This window comes from Doryrhamphus excisus, chromosome 9, assembly GCF_030265055.1.
Source record: "Doryrhamphus excisus isolate RoL2022-K1 chromosome 9, RoL_Dexc_1.0, whole genome shotgun sequence".
NCBI classification, from domain to species: domain Eukaryota; kingdom Metazoa; phylum Chordata; class Actinopteri; order Syngnathiformes; family Syngnathidae; genus Doryrhamphus; species Doryrhamphus excisus.
The window spans coordinates 8582472-8601145 of NC_080474.1; the positions used below are offsets into that span (position 1 = coordinate 8582472).

An 18674-nucleotide genomic window follows, 5' to 3' on the forward strand; every position below is an offset into this window, starting at 1 on the left:
TCATTACTGCGACCTCTGTCCAAGCCAAACACAGTCGAACACCTTGAAAGCCGCCTGAGCTTAAGCAAGAAATTGTCAAAAAATCCCCATCTGGTAATATTCTGTAGCGATGAAGATGGTAATTGGTTTCTGACAAACTAATATTTTGCTTTTATTACAATGTAGTTTATCATATTGAACAATTTTAAAGACGACTTTAGATTTTGGTTGTGAAGGCTAAACCGATGCAACTGGATATCTGCTTTGACAAGCAAACGATTCGGCTGTGCTGGTAGCAACCTCCTGTATCGATAAGAATCAGCCATGAATCTTCAATCTTCATTGATTGTGGAGAAATGCACCAGGTATCGACAGAGAAACCACGCCATTGCCGTACATGCTCCATAACTTGCCATGACTGAAGACGAGAATGGATGTTACGTATTATTGTTATGACATTATGAGTATGGGATTGTTTACTTTTCCAAGCATTTATTTTATTGTAACCATGTGAAAAATACTTCTATTTACTTATACTTTACTTCTATTTACTTATCCGTTCTTGGGCACTGCCACTTTTGAAGCTATGTGTCATTATTTAAGGGGCTTTGCACTATTTATTTTTCTTATTGGTTGGACTGAATGAGCGAAGCTGTGAGATCCCCTCCTTGGAACAAAAATTACCCCCACGCAATCCCACCGGGTTGTCGGTCATCCCACCTCCACCCCAAGGGTAAGGGCAGGAATGAAGGGCTTGGGTTTTAAACTTTATTAGGGTCGTCAGGTGGGCACCCTACTTTATTGGTGTTTCCATGATAGACCCACTGATGAGGCTGTGACATTTCTAGAGAGCTCATCGGCAACCCCTGGCGTCCCCAGAAAGAATCCTGTGCTTGACCCATAGCTATTGGCAGCTTCTTTCGGCTGATCTTATTGTCCGTTGCAGACCCTGTCCATGAATCTACCAAGCTAAAATATATCGTACTTGAATCGCATTGTAACCTGAGTACCTACATTCAAATCGAATGGTCTATGATTTACATCCCTATTCTAAATCACTATGATTATTCATCTATTACATTAGACCTGCATAGATGCATTAGCACATTTCTTATATGTGTTTTTCTACAATGTCATTGTGTTTTTGGTTCTGCAAGTGAGAATTTAATGTGGGGAGTTGTCATGTAGTACCTCCTGAGGTCTTAAACCTCTGAATTTACTGCTAACAATGTTGAAAAGGCTTGTACAGCAATCAGCTAATGCACTGTGTGTGTTTGGTGCACGTTTGTTAAGGGTCTGGTGTTAAAAGACACAGCCGGCTGACACCAAGATCACGCATACACACACATAAGCACATAAGCACACATAATATGCTCACACATACTGTGTACACCAGGGATGTGCCATTAAGCCCAGAAAAACACTATTAGAAGCACTGACCTACATTTACAACCTAAATTGTATTTGTTCCATGAAATTGTATTAATTTATTTCCAGGAGTCTATTACCTTTGATGCATAGCATGCCTCATGGTTGCATTGCTCCCACTATGTCTTTGGGTATTTTTTTTGTCCAATCAGATTTCGATTTCTCTGTGTTGCTCTCAATGTAATCTGACCAGGGCCTTCAGAATCAGGAGTGCCGGCCCCTGTCATTTAAACACCATTAGCAATGGGGTTGTTTCTTTAACCAATCTGATTTCAAGGCCAGCTAGCAGGCACACAGTAATGTCAGCATTTTTCCATCCTCTGACATCCACTCAAAGTTACCAGTGTGCTTCTGTGCCTTAAACCCCATTCAGAATCATCCATCACTTCCACTGGAAGCATTCAAAACCAGTGACTGTGAGGTGGTGAGAGTGGTGCATTTTATTATCTTTTATGTTTTTGTCATGATTAAGAAAAATATTGCTTCAAATATGATGTAGTGTAGCAGTTTAGAGTTGTTTAGAGACAATGTATTAGAAGATAAAGGGTTAGCTTGGTTTCTTGCTTTAGTAATAACGGTATTTATCCCCAATTCGGTTATGCCCCTCATTGTATATTATTCATGGTTTGTATAATAGTGGCCAGCAGTGAAGGTCCAGCTACGAAATGCACTGCCCACCACTGACATACATATACTACAGTATATGACATGCATCTCTTAGGAAGTGTGTAAATGATTGAAGATGAGAGATATGTAGTGCACATGGTTCACAACAGTGCATTGTGCATCAACTAACCTGGGCAGCAAGATCGTTGAGATGGATGCACCACATGACAGGGATTACAGCATGCTCACCTAACTAAAGAACAGGGGTGTGTGTCCATATTGGTCGTGTCGTGAGCCCTCGGGTGCTCTGTCAGTCAGCTCGCAAGGACCAGTGCAGACAAGCTAAATTATTCAAATGTCTGTGATGTGCGTCTTTTGTGAGTATGTGTGCGGACAGAGTTATAAAATAGTAAAACATCCTCCATCTCCTCTCATCTCATCACATCACACACACGCACACACGCACACACGCACACACACACACACACACACTCTTTGGGACAGTTAATTTCTTCTAAACTGTGTGTGTTTGTGTTCAGTCCAAATGTTTTATAAAGGAAATGATACATGACTCGCTGAGAATTTCCCCATTTGTCCTTTTTTCCTCTCCATTTCCCCGTGCTGCTTCTACATTTATCACATCTCTTCTGACCTCAGCCTCCTCTTACTCTCACTCATTCTTTTATTTTCTTTCACGTCCTTGCAGGCTGCGTAGCAGAGGCCAGCGGATCTATCTGGAGACATCTGTGCTGGCAACACCCTCGTCTGCTTTTCTCATTATTCCTCCGGTGCTCCATGGCGCCATTCATCCTTGCATACATCCTCATTTTGCTCCAGAATCCCCCCTTATGTCCACTTCTTTCCAACTCACTCACTTGTTCCCAGGAAACGTTTATCCTCCAGTTACCGACTTACTCCACAGGTTCTGTCCACTGCTGGATATTTTGCTTGTGTCACTCCTAATTTCCAAAAGTTCTTGCAAGTCATACTGTTTGCCATATGTCCCATCTGGCCCGTGTTAGGCCATGAATGACATTATCAAATACATTACCCATCATACAAATCATTATTGTGTGTGACAGTTGCACCCCCTCCATTTGGGCTCACTCCCAGATGTTAAAAAAATGAAAATCTTCCTTTGTTTTCCGTCTTTCAATACACAATATGCAATTGGGGTAAGTGCTTCTCGGCAAGAGCAGAAACAGCTAACGGTCAGTGCATCTTGACCTTCTTTAATGATGCTCATAAAAAAATATTTTTTATCACAATTCTGTTGGATTAATGTGCAGTCGTTCTTTCGAGCAGTATAAACTTTCCTATTGTCTATTAGCAGAGTGAAGGTAATGGAAAAGCTAAGAGGTGGGATGGATAACGTGCATGTAGATGTGAGGAGTGTGCATGACTCAACAAGGACGGAGGGCCTGATGGATGAAGAGATTTAGAGAGAACTCCAGAAGGGGTGAGTGAATGAAAATGTCAGGTGAAAAGACCGATACTGCATGTGGCAATTTCATTAGGAAGTTACATTTTCTGCGACATTATAGCACCAGGAGGAGCATAGATGATTTTTAAATGCTAGGTGTCACTGCCTGTTCAACAATCCAGTCTGGACTTCATCATTTTTCAGCTGGTTCTTCCGACGCACAGCGGCTGATCACATAGCATATCCGACATTAATGCACCTTGCACGACCATGCTGGTTCTCCCCGTTGTGATAGTCGTGTGCGCCGACGCCCATCTTGCAATCCAAGTGAGTGGGCTGCATGAGCCTGGAACAAAGCCCACACTTGAACGTCCTCGGTGGGTGAAACGTACGACAGCCTTACATGAAGCGCACCTGCATGCACAAGTCGCAAATCTAAAAGCTGCAAATTTTCTTATGGGGGGGTGAGCGGCAAGCACATAGGTGCTACAAATCACTTGCTCCATAAGTATGACGCACTTGCAACCCCTCCCACGACTCTACTTCCTCCACATGGCTGTGGTAACTATGGCTGTGGTAGTCCCACTATTTTTGGACTAATAATAGACCATAGTCCAGTGATTTTCAACCACTGTGCTGTACAGAGTGTCATTTTGTACAATTTTTGGCGGGGTCAAAAATGATTGAAAAACACTGCCATAGTCAACCACAAAACAGCAACCCTTTATTAATTCATTAACTTAAGAAACGCAATGGTGAGGCCAACTGTAACAGCGAAAAAATTGTGTTTTGGGTTGACATTTGTGGATGTTGCAACGGATTAATAATATTAATAGTAATAATAATAATAAAATAGATAGGGTTAGAGTACGTTTCGGTTTAAGTCTGACATTAACAACGCTAATTGAGGTTCCACTGTATTTCAAGGTAAGAGAGATCCACATCTACTTTCAAAAGAAAGCAGAGGTTTCTCAGGTGTTTCTGAGATGTGTCTGAACATTACTCATGATGTCCATGGCTAAAAAAATGAGACTTGTGTATGACACCTGATGTAAATATTTAGGTGGAGGCAGATGGAATACTGAAATTCCAGTGTGGGACAGAGCCTTCAAGCATGCAGTCAAAAACACCTATTTTCTCATCTGTCATTCATATAAAGGTATGTTTTTTTACTAAATGCTTCCACCTGAGCCTTCCATAATGGGATCCAGACACTGTGTTTTATGCGCCGAACCAAGCCAGAAAATTGTCTTGACCTGCTGTTTAGTGATTTATACATTGTCGCAGCATGCGGCATTCAGGCTGCTGCTGACTTGCCATGCGAGCTCCGTCAGCTGAGATGAGACATTGGCTGCCAGATGCTGACACCGTCGTTTCATCAATAGATGAATTGCCAACTAGGTTCTCTGTCTCTTTCTATCAGAATCTTTGTCCTAAATTATTGCTTTACATTTTATGACTTCATCGATAGTACCGGAGCATTAAAACCACCGGGAACAGTATAATCTAACACAAATGCTTGCCGTCATGTAAGCCCCTCCCTTCAAAAGACTTAACACAGGAAAAACATGTGCACATGCATGCATGGCCCATCTGCGTCTCTGTCAGCCTTCAGCTGTGAAACAGCTCTCTGGGGTTAGAGTGGAATCAAGCAGGATTACGGGTGCTGGTACCAACCTCTAAACATCATCATTTACATTCTTTCCATTTACGTCGAGGAAGATGTTGAGTCACTCATCTGTACTTCATCGATAAAAAATTCCATCTATGTAGACATTTTCCCCCATTTCCTTCCCTTTTTCAGTTTGTTCTATCTATTAATCAGTTCTCCGGCATCTACAAACCACAAAATAAGTCTTCTTGGTTTCACTGCTTCACTTTGTTCGGAGACATTTTTCCCAAAATGATTCCATGAGCGAGTGGCCTTAGTCCTGAAGGCTTTTTGGCATGAAGCTGGACATGGTGTGAGACCGCAGGACAAAATGTGTTGACCACTAGCAGGGGAGGAACGTCAGTGATGGTTAAAACAGCCACAACCACCGGACCACTCCAGGATTGTTTTCCGATTTAACTGCGGTGGCCATGTTTTAAGACCGCTGGTACCATCTGCTTGGGTTCTACACAGCATCCCTCGACTCTAGTGTTCTTCTGATGCTTTAACACCTTGAAGAGAAGCAGCTCAGAAGAGTGTTCGCATAGGCTGACAATAATCAGAACTTTAACAACTGAGTAACAGCAAGCAGATGTGATGGGAAAAGCAGATGGCGCTGTGTGGTTACATGGAATGATGTAAGGTATCATTATGAGTTTGGGACGCATGTGAGATCGTAAAACCCCTGAATTAAGCCAAATGACTGATGCTGGCTGTAATTGCAGACACAGGTTGGACTTTTTGGATTGTGGTCAAGTTGTTACTGAATATTCCATCTCATATTTCTGTCAGCCATTAGCGTGCACACCATGCCTTCGCCAAAGAGCATCATACTATTTCAGGTTGACTTTTTTCCGGACCCTCCAGTTGAGGGATTATGTGAGTGTGGGTGGTCTCTGACCCTACCTTATGATTCTTGCCATGTCTGTAGACCATCCAGTCCTCTCCATTTGTGCTGACCTCCAGCTTGAAAGTGGTCACATAGTATGACTTTTGTGTCTCCTTGGAAATGGCACCCTGCATGGCGATGCCTGTAATCACCTTCAGCGTGTACAGATCCACCTGTTGGCAGGAACAGGACATGTGCTATTTTAATAAAAAAAAAAACATGCAAAACATAACAGCTGTTTCCTCTCATACTTCATAATATATATTTTTTTTACTGAGATTCAAAATATTTTTTTACCACAACCTGAAGTTAATAGAGATTTTTTAAATGTTTAATGTAGTGGATGTTAAATCCAAAGAGAGAATGAGAAACTCGTCAAACACCCGTGCGTGATTGAAACTCAAGTCCCTGTCAAGCACCCGTGATCAGTGAATCTCAAGACTCATCCGGACATCCGGGAGTCAGTGAAACCTGGGTCTCCGTCAAGCAGTAATGTTACACAATTAGTGACATGTCACCCGGTTTCCTTTTTTAATTTTGCTAGAGGTGGCAGATACCAGTACTTATGAGTTTTGATTCAGCAAAAAACCCGAAGTCAGAACTCGTTCAGGACTAGCACGTCACTCGTGTGTATCAGATCCAAGGGAAACTTAGTTTGACATTAGAGTTTATGAGCTTGTGTACTTCTTCTTTCTCTTCTTTTCCCTTCAGGGGTCCCCACAGCAAACTATCCTCCATCCAATCGTCTTCAACATTTGTCTCCCTCACACTACTCACAACTCACAACTACCCTCATGTCCTCCTTCACTACATCCATAAACCTTCTCTTTGGTCTTCCTCTACGCCTCCTACATCTCAGTCTGGTCTCTCTGACTTTATCTCCAAGACCTCTAACATGTAATATCCCTATGATGTACGTATGTACTCCTGCCTGATCCTATCCATCCTGGTCATTCCCAATGAGAACCTCAGCATCCTCATCTCTGCTACCTCCAGTTCTGCTTCCTGCCTTACCTCAGTGGCACTCTCTAGACCAAACAACATGGCTGGCCTCACCACAGTTTTGTATACATTTCCTTTCATTGAGCTGAAACTCTTCTATCACACATCACGCCTGACACTTTTCATCCTGCTTGCACACGCTTCTTCACCTCCTTTTCACAATCTCCATTGTTCTGAACTGTTGACCTCAAGTACTTCAAATTCTCCACCTATTGTATCTCTTCTCCCTGTAACCTCACTCTTCCACTTGGGTCCCTTTCATTCACACACATATACTCTGTCTTGCTGCAGCGAATCTTCATTCCTCTCCTTTCCAGGGCAAACCTCCAATCTTCTAGCATCTCTGCCACCTGTTCCCTACTCTACTACAAATCACAATGTCATCTGCAAACAAAAAAAAGTTTATGATCTTGTGTACACATAAAACAAATAAATAGTGAAGATAAACCACTCATTACAAACCAGCATACATAACAGAATCTGACATGAAGTTACAAGCAGACAAACAAACCAACCAAAGTTGGTCTTGTGAAAAGTGGTGAGATATAGTCAACATAAAAAGTCATTCTTCTTAATTTGTGCTAATCCATATTTAATCTAATTGAAATTCAGGTCCTCGAGTCTGAATCCTTAATCTGCCAAACTGTCCTCACAATTAATGTCTTCAAGTGTTGGACTGCCTAAAGACAGACATAAACATGCAAATCTAGACATCAACTAATCAGCATCCATCGCTCACCTTCACCACCTCATCTCCCTGTCGCCCTTTCTCCCTCATCCACATCCCCCATCTCTCCTTTGGCAGATCAATAGTGATGACCAAGGGCTCATTTTAATTTCCTGCCATACAATAGCTATAATCACCTCTCCTGCGTGATTGTGCATGCGGTGCTGCATGTCGGTATTTTTACGTTAACTGCAAATTCAACACTTTTTTGTGTCTGAACCTTTTACATATGAGGAACCTCATATGTTGGTCCAGTTACAGGACTAAGGGTACAACAAGGGCACAACAACACATACAGACATATTGACATTTCCCCTGCTTCAGTTTGAAAAAAAAAATCTCCACCCGCTAGTGGAGTGTTAAAATATGTCTGTACACACAATAACACAATTACCACCTGTAATGCACATTTTGACCAATCAGGAGCCTGAAAAGGCAGCTACAACTGACTTATAACTAGGACTGTCAATCGCTTAACATATTTGATCATGATTAATCTCATTTTGTCCATAGTTCACTCACAATTAATCAAATTAATTAATCAATTAATCAATAGAAATACATTTTTATCTATAATAAGTAGTGGAAATCTCTTCGTGGTAAACGATTAAATGTGCAACTACAACGATAATGATATAAATTTCAGAACTATGGGCCATTATTTAAAACAATATAGCATATTTTTGGATTACTATTTTTCTTTATTATTAGCTAAGTTTCATACAATTTTACATCCAGGAGTATTTTCCCTTGTCTTGTATTTTCCTCAATGGGCCCCTCAAACTGCTCATACGCACACAATCCAGTATTTCAAAGACTGATTGTCACCTTGACCGTGGTCGGTGTCATTCTAGTTATCTTTATAAAGGCAGGATACAACTGTTGCCCTGGATCTCCTTTTCATTTCCATGTCCCTATAAATGAAATACAAATATTTCTTGATGTGTTTCTTTGGAAGAAAACACAAGCCTAGTCTTGCAGTCAGGGATGAGGATGAATACGAGACTTGAGAACTCAATCAGAATGTGTGACGTCTATATTATGTATGAGCAGCTGAGCAGCCCACCGGGGTACAATACCCTGCACCAGGGAAGGTAAAATGCTGCGTTTGTTACCTGTCAGGAAGACAGGTGTTTTAGACTACTCCCAGCACACAAACACACACACACACTTGCTCACTTAGGGCCAGACAGAGATCCACCTCGACACCTAATCGATAGTCCTGAGCTGAGGAGAGGAACACATAAGAGGGGGTGAGAGGAGGTGAGACATGGAAATAGAAGAGAAAGAGGTAAAGACCAAATAGGAGCTAGAGTAGAGAGATAGAGAGGGATGCTAAGTGAAGCTTCCTTGGAAATACTCCTCATCAATCACACAACTGTTGGAATAACGCAGCCACCAGCACTCACATCATCAATCTGCACCCAGCCTCATTGGACCACACTGGAATAGCAATAAACAGCAGGAGAACACAACAGAATGGAATACAATATACAGACTTAAAGGTCAGACTAAAAAAACTGAAAAACTGAAGCAATTTTCCGGGGGGGAATAATGTCAATGAATCTGTATGGTCTCGTATTGTGAGAAATGCTAACGTCGTTTGTTGAATTCAAAATTGTTTCTTACCTTTTTTGTAAAATTCGGGCACTTGCAATTTTTTGGCTTATTTTGCAAAAATATGAAAATAATTGAAAATAATTTATTAAAAAAAAATAGAAAAGCATAGTGTGCTTGAACACCTGATCAGCCCAAGTTGTACAACACTTAAAGGAAAAATTAACTTTTTCGGAATTTGGTCCATCGTCTACCATCCTTCAGTGAGACATTAAGACGTCTATCTTTTTTCTGTGTATTCTAACGATATAAAAACAGCTAAAAAGAGGCAGCTAATTAAGGCACGTAATGGGACACACGTTATTCCGCCTATAAAGACCCCTATTAGAAAAAAAAGTTTCATCATTTTAAATCCATGCTGTATGATAATGATAATGATAATGTAATGATAAATGTAAATGTATATGAGTATTTTGCCGTAATTTGGTCATTTTAAGCCAGTGTTGCATGGTGAGGTGTCACTACACCAGTAAAGTAGTTATTTGGTGTAAGAATGTTAATAACAACAACAATAACAATGTTGCTGTAGCTTGGTCAATATGCATGTCACATTATGTAAACGGTGTGGGTTGTTATTGTTTTTTTCCAGAAGGCTTTAAAGGCGGAATAGATACATCCCATTACTTTTTTAGCTGTTTTGACATCTCTAGAATGCACAGCAAAGAGAAAGACGTGGCATATCTCACATAAGGGTTGTGGACGATGAGACATTTTTAAAAGTGCAATTTTCATTGCTCTGTGTGCGCTTCATCAACACATAAACCACGCACACACACACATAAGGATTCCCTAGCCGGAATCTGCCCATAATATCATTTCCGAGACCTACTAAGACATACAAGAACCAAGGTTCCACTGCAGTAGAATAGATCGTGATGCAGAACCTCTGTGTGAGAGGGCTTGAGCTGCATGCACGAGCACACTCACATGTGCACACACTTTCCGAGACACCACACAAGGTGCAAGATTCAAGAATTGGAGAGGCATGATGGCATTTATGACAGCTGCTTGTCAAGACAGGAGCTGGTTTTCACTGCCACACACACAACATACACAACAACACAAACCGACACACACAGCGAGGTGTTAACACAAGAAAACAGCTGAGGGTCTCAGTGGAACGCAGCACCCGCGCCACAACACCAGAGGTGAGCAGCGGAGACAGAAAGACAACACGAGAGAGGCCGCCGACAGGAACAGTTGACTCGCACCATTACAGTCCATGAAACAGCCTAAACTGAACATTTTACATTTTGGATGGTAAAACTGTCAAAGTCTCTAAAACGTGCAAGTTTATGTCTTTATTCAAACAAATATATGAGCATTGGGAGCAGGAAATATCTATCAGCTCCTTGGATAGTAAGACAGGAAGGAAGTCCAAGACTGATGGGACCTTGACCTCATGCTACTTTTTGGCTACAGTCCCTTCCTGTGTTTCACGTCCAAGACTTTGGCCACAGTGGAATCCTGACAATATGAAATAGCATTTCTTCTGGTTCACATCTATCATTGCTGCCGTGCAACGTGTGAGTGCTATCCATTTAAAAAGACTGACAGTGTAAAGACATAAGAAACTGCTTCTGGTGTCTTTGGCTCCCCCCATTAAGTAGAAATAAATGTATCAAGCAGGGCATCTTCATGCATTCCAAAATGTCCTTACTCTACCAAGTGTGGAATATGCTAAACTATAGTTTCATCTTTATAAGACATGCTTTTTGATTCAGATTGATTTCAATATTGAGACTGAAGTAACTACTACAAAATACAGAAACTAATACAGTCTGGCTAATACAGTGTGAGTCCAACTATTTTCTTATCTATTTTTTTACCAAAAAAAGGTCTGTATGGAAACCAGAAGTGGACGCCACAAGTCTCTGCATTTCTTATTGATCACAGCTGCCAAATAACCCAAAATGGAGGCAAAGAAAGTTGTAAATGCATACCTACAGCATACCTCAGTTTTGCATGTGCTGCTTTTTCTTTGGCTTTTTGTGGCTTTTGAAACACCGAGGGTGTAGTCAGCCCCACTGGCCTGTACTCGCACTGATCCACAAGCATATGTGATTAGATTCATTCAGTAATCATTAATAACGTCCGTTAGAGTGACTGCATTAATAATACAAGTAAAAGGTAACTCAAGTAATTCAACATGAGTTAGTGTACTGTCAGTGTTGACTTTGAGAATTCATGTATGACAGATGGCGGTTATCATTAACTACTGGCAAGAGTGCTCACACGAACCAAAGAATCCGGACCTTAGATGTGGTCCCAAATGTGAGGAGGACCAGCCTCAAGAAAAGAAAATAAACAAAGCACAACAGAAGCAGAATACACATCATAAATGTGTAAAAGTGTAACTCTACAGTATTTAACATCTAAGTTTATCAAACTTCTGGAACTTGAAACATGTTATACCCCAAGATGGGATATTTTGCAGCCATAATCAATTAAAAAAACAGCCCAGTGCACTTGAACGCCTCATCTGCGCAAGGAGTACCGTGTTTTAGAAGAGGCAGAAAGGAGACAAAAACAGCTTGTCATTCTGCGTGTCTGCTATGAACAAATAAACCACAATCCCCCCACAATTCCCTGACCGGTATCTGTCCCAAGTGTCCCAAATCTAAATGAACCACTATCTATTCTAGCAGGGACTGAATCACCAATGTGTGTATGCTTTGTTTGGGCACTTGTTTCCCTGGAACGACATGGGGGCAAACAGAGTAGACTATTCGGCCTTACAAAAACTGCTAAATATTTTTGGCAATCATTGTTTTTGTCATATAAAAATCGAGTTTCCACTGTATACGGTTAGGATAAACTCACAATCTAAACAACTAGAGAGACTGTGTTACGTTGTATAACATTGATGCTTATTCATGAGATTTTATGCAAATGAATAACATTTGTTAAGATTGGAGTTTTAAGGACAAATAACACCCTTGTGTTTGTTTACTTTGCCATCAGAGGGGATAAACTTCATTATGCATTATAAATTAAGGACACAACTTGTAAATAATGTAGACTAGAACACTGGAGCTGCCTGTGGGAGGCAAAAGGAAGGTGACATCCAACAAGATAATCTATTGTTTACAGAAGGAGTGATAGCAAGGAGGGCCTTGTTGGCTGCTTCAAATCCATTTGTGTCTGAGCGGTGCATGAACCTCACACTCCCTTTCCCCCTCGTGAACCAGACGAGCTCATAACTCAGGCTTGGCAAGTGGCTGGCACAAAGTTGGCACTGTGATGGAACACAGTAAACAATGCCTTACCGAGGCATCGAGCTGCTAAACCTTGATAACACCACACCACTCTCGCACAAATATAGCAATGCGAGTGTTAATATGTGTGACTTATCAGCACAAGAACAAATATGCTGCTAAAATAACAATCCCGTCTCCGCTTTTTATTTTGATATGAATACTATTCTACCTTTCAGGAATACTGTGCGGCTGCTATTTTTTACAAGGTATTAAAACAAACACTACACTCAAGCTTGTAGGTCAAATGATGAGAGACATACCTGTATGTATTCTCTGTTGCTGTCCTCATTGGGTGTCCATCCGTTGTTGTTGTAGTTGAGTCGGGCCTGATGTGGCAGCCAGTTTTCATCATAAAAACTCGATGAAGCTGTGATCTGTTCATCAGTAACCTTTCCAGATTCCATACCAAAAGCATTACTGCAATGGAACGCTACAAGAAAAAAGCAGCCATTTAGTAATGAATGAAAAAAAGGACAAAATATCAAATTTTAGACTTACTCTCGCTGACTTCTTTGTGCGTCATGTTATAACGAGCTGAGAAGCCATCTTTTGCCACAGCCATGTCCGTGTGGAAGGACAGAGAGAGAATGCCAGTGGATGACTGAATCTCTGGAGGGACCATGGTCCCACAGTAGCGACCAATCAGGGGGGCCACTGGGAATCACAAAAAAATAACAGTTTTTACCAAGAACAAATCTATTTCAGTTCATCAGAATGACAATTCAAGAAAATTAATACTATTAATAATAATATTGTATTAATACTATGAATAATAATGTATTCCATTGTGTTTTCTCACACCCTGTTTTTGTATGATTGCTTTTTCGACTAAAATTATTGCTAAAAATACGTCTTGGTTTTCGAACACTGTTTCGGTTATCGTGCGGCCAAACTGTACCTTTAACAAACTAAGACACGGAATTGAGTGCCCAAATCCACACGTTGGTGATTTTGTCTCTGTGAAAAATGGATAGTGGGTCATTTAGAGTTAGGACACTATAGACAGATTCCGGCTAGGAAGTCCATTGATCATCCTTATTATCTGTGTGTGTGTGGTTTACTTGTACATAGAACGCACAAAAACAATTAACAACTCATATCTGGCTCTTTTCTTCCTTGAATAAGCACAGTGTAACGCAAAAAAGTACACGGCTCTGCTGTTTCCTCCCTTTCTCCCTCCACTCATGACCGTGTTCACCAACAAGTCTTCATTACAAGAAAAACTCATATTAAATGTTCATATATATATTTCATTTCTCATTTATCGTTAATCATCTTTGAGACAGGTTAATTGGATTGACATTATATTTTATTTTCATTATATTTTCAATTCAAAAACCCAAGTTCCACTGTATTCATAAATGTTTCATCTCTCAGCATGAGATTTTTCTTGTAACTTGACATTTTTGTCTAAACTATACAAGTTGTACCATCCCAACCATTCTTTGATGACTCCATGTTGCTAATATCCTTGCCCCCAAATGCTCTAATTCCAATCATGATGACCACACCTCATCATGATGCCACTCCCCTTCCTGTCATTTATTGCTCTCTGTGTGAGCTGCACACAATTTGACACTGTACACTTGTGTAAGTGTGTGTGTGTAAATCCAAAGACCTGAGTGATGCATCCTCCGTTGTCTTCTCTGAAACAGCAACTTGTATATGTCATCACAAACAGATGAGCATGATATCGGGCCGCAGGGTGTGTGTGTGTGTGTGTGTGTGTGTGTGTGTGTGTTTGAAGGCTTCAGAGCCCAGATATCACATTCATAAGAACACTCCCTCACATACAGACACACACATGTTGAACTTTGTGGAGGAGGCAGAAGATGAGAAAACAGCGAGCAATCGATCAGTGCTATTGATTTTTTTTTCCTTTTGGAATGGGTGGATATTTGAAATAGGCCTCTTGAGCAAACAATAGTAATAACTCTTCTCCTGATCGTGGTGAGGAGAAGAGAAGAGAGGGAGGGAGTTAAATTGAATGAAATGAAACTGAAAGGATACTAAGAACTGTGAAGTTACAATTTTCTGTTGTATATTTTTGAATTTAGCCTGTGAATTCATAATGGGACACCATTTGAGCAAACATGCAAGAGCACAAAACATTAAGGTTATGTAACTCTGGTATCATTACTTCATCAACTTGTCGTTATCTTTTCCTGCTTCTCTTGCCCTCTCCAAGAAGTCACACTGAAAGTCCTTCACCTTTTTCTCATCCTGTGGATTTCCTTCCTTTCAAACATCCTCAAAATGTCCTTCCTTCCTCAGTATTACTGTTACCTCACTGGATTTTCCCACACGTTTTCAACTCAAACCTCTTGAATAGAAACAAGAAAGATATTTTTTAACTGCCCTGTTTAATTGGTGTGTTCCCGCGGACTGGTCTTTGCCTCTGCCAATATATTCATGTTTAGAGATATTCATAAATGGATTGCTGTTTCACTTGTTTATAAGTTACAAGCAATTTTATGAGTAGCATGATGTGCAATTAAAATGTTCCTATAGTACAGCAGTTTAAATGTGATAAAACTAAATGGACTACATTCAGTATAATTAAATATTAAATATTTATTTTGGCAGAGCCAACTGGCCTGTTAGGAAATACAGTCAACCCTGACCACATCACGCTGATAATACAGATAAAAAAAAAAACAGATAAAATTCACACAGATAAAACTCTCTGAAACGGTGTGTTCAGAGCCCTCCCAAACTTCTGTCAGGGCTCACTTCCAAATGTGCAAACCTCATTATGTGATTCACTACATTACTGATGGGGATGTCATACCACTTCATATTTGGGATAATGAACGCAAATGATGTGAAAAAACAAAACAAAACAAAACATATTTAGAAGGCCGTGAACAGGTTTTCTATGTTCGAACTACGGAAATATTCCATTTATAAATAAGGAATCCAAATTCACTTTATGTTATCTTCCAAATTAAAGACAATGGATAAAAACGATGGAATTCAATTTATTTTGCGTATGTAAATCACAGACGGGGTGGGGTGACATACCAAGGGTGCCACATTATGTAGGGTCGGCTGTATTTATCCATATCCCAGTGGAATGTTTCTTCTTCTAATCCGACTATCTGGCCTTCTTCTAAATCCTTCTATTTCATTCTACTCCATCCTTTTCCTGGAGGCAAACCAGAGGTCTCCAGGCCTCCACTTATTCATCTTAACATTTCTGTCCTTTGGTTCCTCTGCTAATGCATTCCACAGCACCCCCCTTCCATCTCATCTGTATCCAGACTTTATGTGCTGTGGATTTGTCCCTCTCAACTCTCTCCAGTAGTTACAGCAGCAAGAACAGAAATATCCTAACCCCCTCACCTCACATTTTTTTCCTTCGCTCCACTCAGCAACTCCTATTTTATTTTCCCCATGAAAATATATGTGCTTTCTCCTAGGTAGGTGCCAACATTTTGCCTGGAAGCTTAGCGTTTTATCTACCAACGCATAGCTACTAAAATAGTTGCTATTCTACCTAAATCAATACAGATGTAGGCAGGGAGAAGCACTCTTCATTTCACTTCAGTAAGTGTAGTCCACCGTGAAATCAGCGTAGTAGCTACTGTGGGACAGTCTTTCTGAGAGTACTAGGACATGTATAATTTGTAGGGGGAAAAAATACTCCATATAGGAGTGGTATGTAGGATGAGGAAGACCCTATTGCATTTTGGTGAGAATGACTAAATGATCAATTACCACTGTGGCACTGAGCGATTCTGTCTGAGAAACGAAATTGTAGGTTTTCTAGACGTTGGCAAACGGCAGGAGATGTTAGTGATGTGTTGATAGTGAACAAAGTGGCTCTTAGAGACGGTTCTTTGAAGTGAACTAGAGGAGGTGAACAAGCCGGCGCCTTTTCTCATCTTTTTTCTGGGGGCAGGTACACACAAGCCAGCTGGAAAGGTGAGGAAAATGAGCAGCAGGAAAGAAAAGCAGAGGCCCTTTGTGTTTGACAATGCCAGTCTTCGCTACAGACTTGCACGTTCAATCAGTCACTGTCTAAATAATAAACATTTCATATACTAGAATTACCATTTTGGTAAGAAATCAATTTCATCAACAACAAAAATAATCTGAGGAGCAATATTGACAAAAAAAAGCCGTCTACTTTTAGGCAGCACAGCCAAAAGATCGAGCTCCCTCAAAAGAGGCAAAATGTTCAATACCATTATTTGGCCGTAGTGCTGTCCACGACAGTAACACAACACTCCCTCATCATTTACCCACTAAGGTCACGGAGACACGAGGCGCATTCACAAACAGTGGAATCTTTAACTTGAATATTACAACAAGAGCATGTCGTTTTTTTTGCAGATTATCCGGGTTCTGTATTGCTGCTGCTTTAAGTTCTGATTTTATTTAGATTATTAAAATATCCATCCATCCTTTTTCTATGCCGCTTATCTTCACTAGGGTTGCGGAGTATGCTGGAGCCTATGTCAGGGCATTATTCAAATGATTCCCTTCACCATGCATGTCATAAAACCCATTGTTTTTGGTCAACATGTATGTCTTCTTTTTCAAAAGTACCAATTTGGCTCCAATATTGAATAATATGTAAACAATACCTACGACAACAGCGTCAACATTGTAGTTAGACATTTAGCATGTAGCAGTGCTGAAACAACAATGGTGGCTAAGACCAGTGCCTCACCTCCAGGAAGTCCATCCCAAACTTCCAGCCAGTCGTACTTGCAGTCCCCCTCGGCTCCAGGCAAAGGGTCATTCTCCAGGTCAAAGGTGAGAAAAGTGAGGGTCACATCCATGCTGGGTGGCACAATGATGATGAAGGAGCACTCCAGGTTATGGGGGTATTTGTCGGGGAATCCTGGCGACTCAATGAGACCTGAGGGACTGGTGAAGTTTCTAGAACAGTCCGAACCTAGAATGACAGAAAGACATAACTTCAAACTGCTGATAATAATCTAGTAGCACATGAACAAGTACATCCTGAAATGTTTTTTTTCAAATAGAAATATAACTGCTGGTTTATCTTTCTAGACCCTGCGTACATCAAGATCCTGCTTCTTTTGTCCAAATACAGTATGTTGACACGTTATGGTCGGGGGGTCACCCAGTTAATAGCGTTGACTAAACACACACATGCACACTCATGTATTAAACTCACACACGTTCAGAAGTGAGCAGTGTAATCTGAGCCTTAAAACTTCCTTCACTCAGTACTCTCTCACACACAATTGATATAGTGGCATCTAGCACCATTATTCTAGTTTACTCGACCGTGTATGGTCTAACACCCAGACATAGTACATACGCACACACACACGTCTGTCTAAGCCTCTTATAGTAACCCATTTCCCTCCAGTCTGTTTGGGTGTCTACCCTTGTGCATGCATGTTTACACAAGTAAATGAAGAGAAAGTCACTAACACTTGAACAGTGTGGAGTCTTGCATGTGGTCCTTAAAGGAATTAGTTAGTTCAACATTAATAAAATAATTTGAATAATTTAATTATTTAATACCCATTAAGTAAACCTTTATATATTAATAAATTTGCTACAAAGCTCATTAAACATAAAAATAAATGCAACCCCACAAATGAGTTAATATGGTATGCAATGCAATCATATTTATTTACAAATAAAAAAGCTGAATAAATGATCAGTGAACATTAAAAGTCTTCCTAACATTGGTGTAGGTTGAGTTTGGGCGCAGTAGTAGTTTGTTTACAAACAATGCAAATGAAAATGCAGACAATCACGCTCGATGTCTGCTCAGTCTGTTTTGCTTAATACCATGAGCTTCTCACGCGTGCAATGACATCACACGCACACATACCTACTCTTATGGGGTGTCCCTCCCACTTCCACCCTACCCCCTCAATAATGTGGGTCTGCGTGACTCTAAGCATTTGTGTGCGTGTGTGTGTGTGTGTGTGTGTGTCTACAGTGGTCGCCTGACCAGTTTGGTTGCCAGCAGCAATTTTATTCCCTTCTCATTACTTCAAGTTCATGCACATCGCATAAACACTTCCGCCCTCCTTTCCCATGTGATATGTTCCATACTTTCATGCCTCTTTTAACGCCTCTTTCCAACTTGATGCTTT

General features: G+C 40.6%; 1 protein-coding gene across 2 annotated transcripts in view; it reads right to left on the reverse strand.

The window, feature by feature from the left end:
• The window catches only part of LOC131135492 (neuropilin-2-like), a 109547-nt gene that overhangs the window by 54203 nt on the left and 36670 nt on the right, over window positions 1–18674 (reverse strand). For both annotated transcript variants that reach the window (XM_058081458.1, XM_058081459.1), the window contains exons 4-7: window positions 17261–17488; window positions 13081–13236; window positions 12843–13012; window positions 5994–6149 (exon numbers count right to left, since the gene is read on the reverse strand). In XM_058081458.1, coding sequence (XP_057937441.1) covers window positions 5994–6149; window positions 12843–13012; window positions 13081–13236; window positions 17261–17488 — 710 coding nt within the window. The remainder of the gene's footprint in view (window positions 1–5993; window positions 6150–12842; window positions 13013–13080; window positions 13237–17260; window positions 17489–18674) is intronic.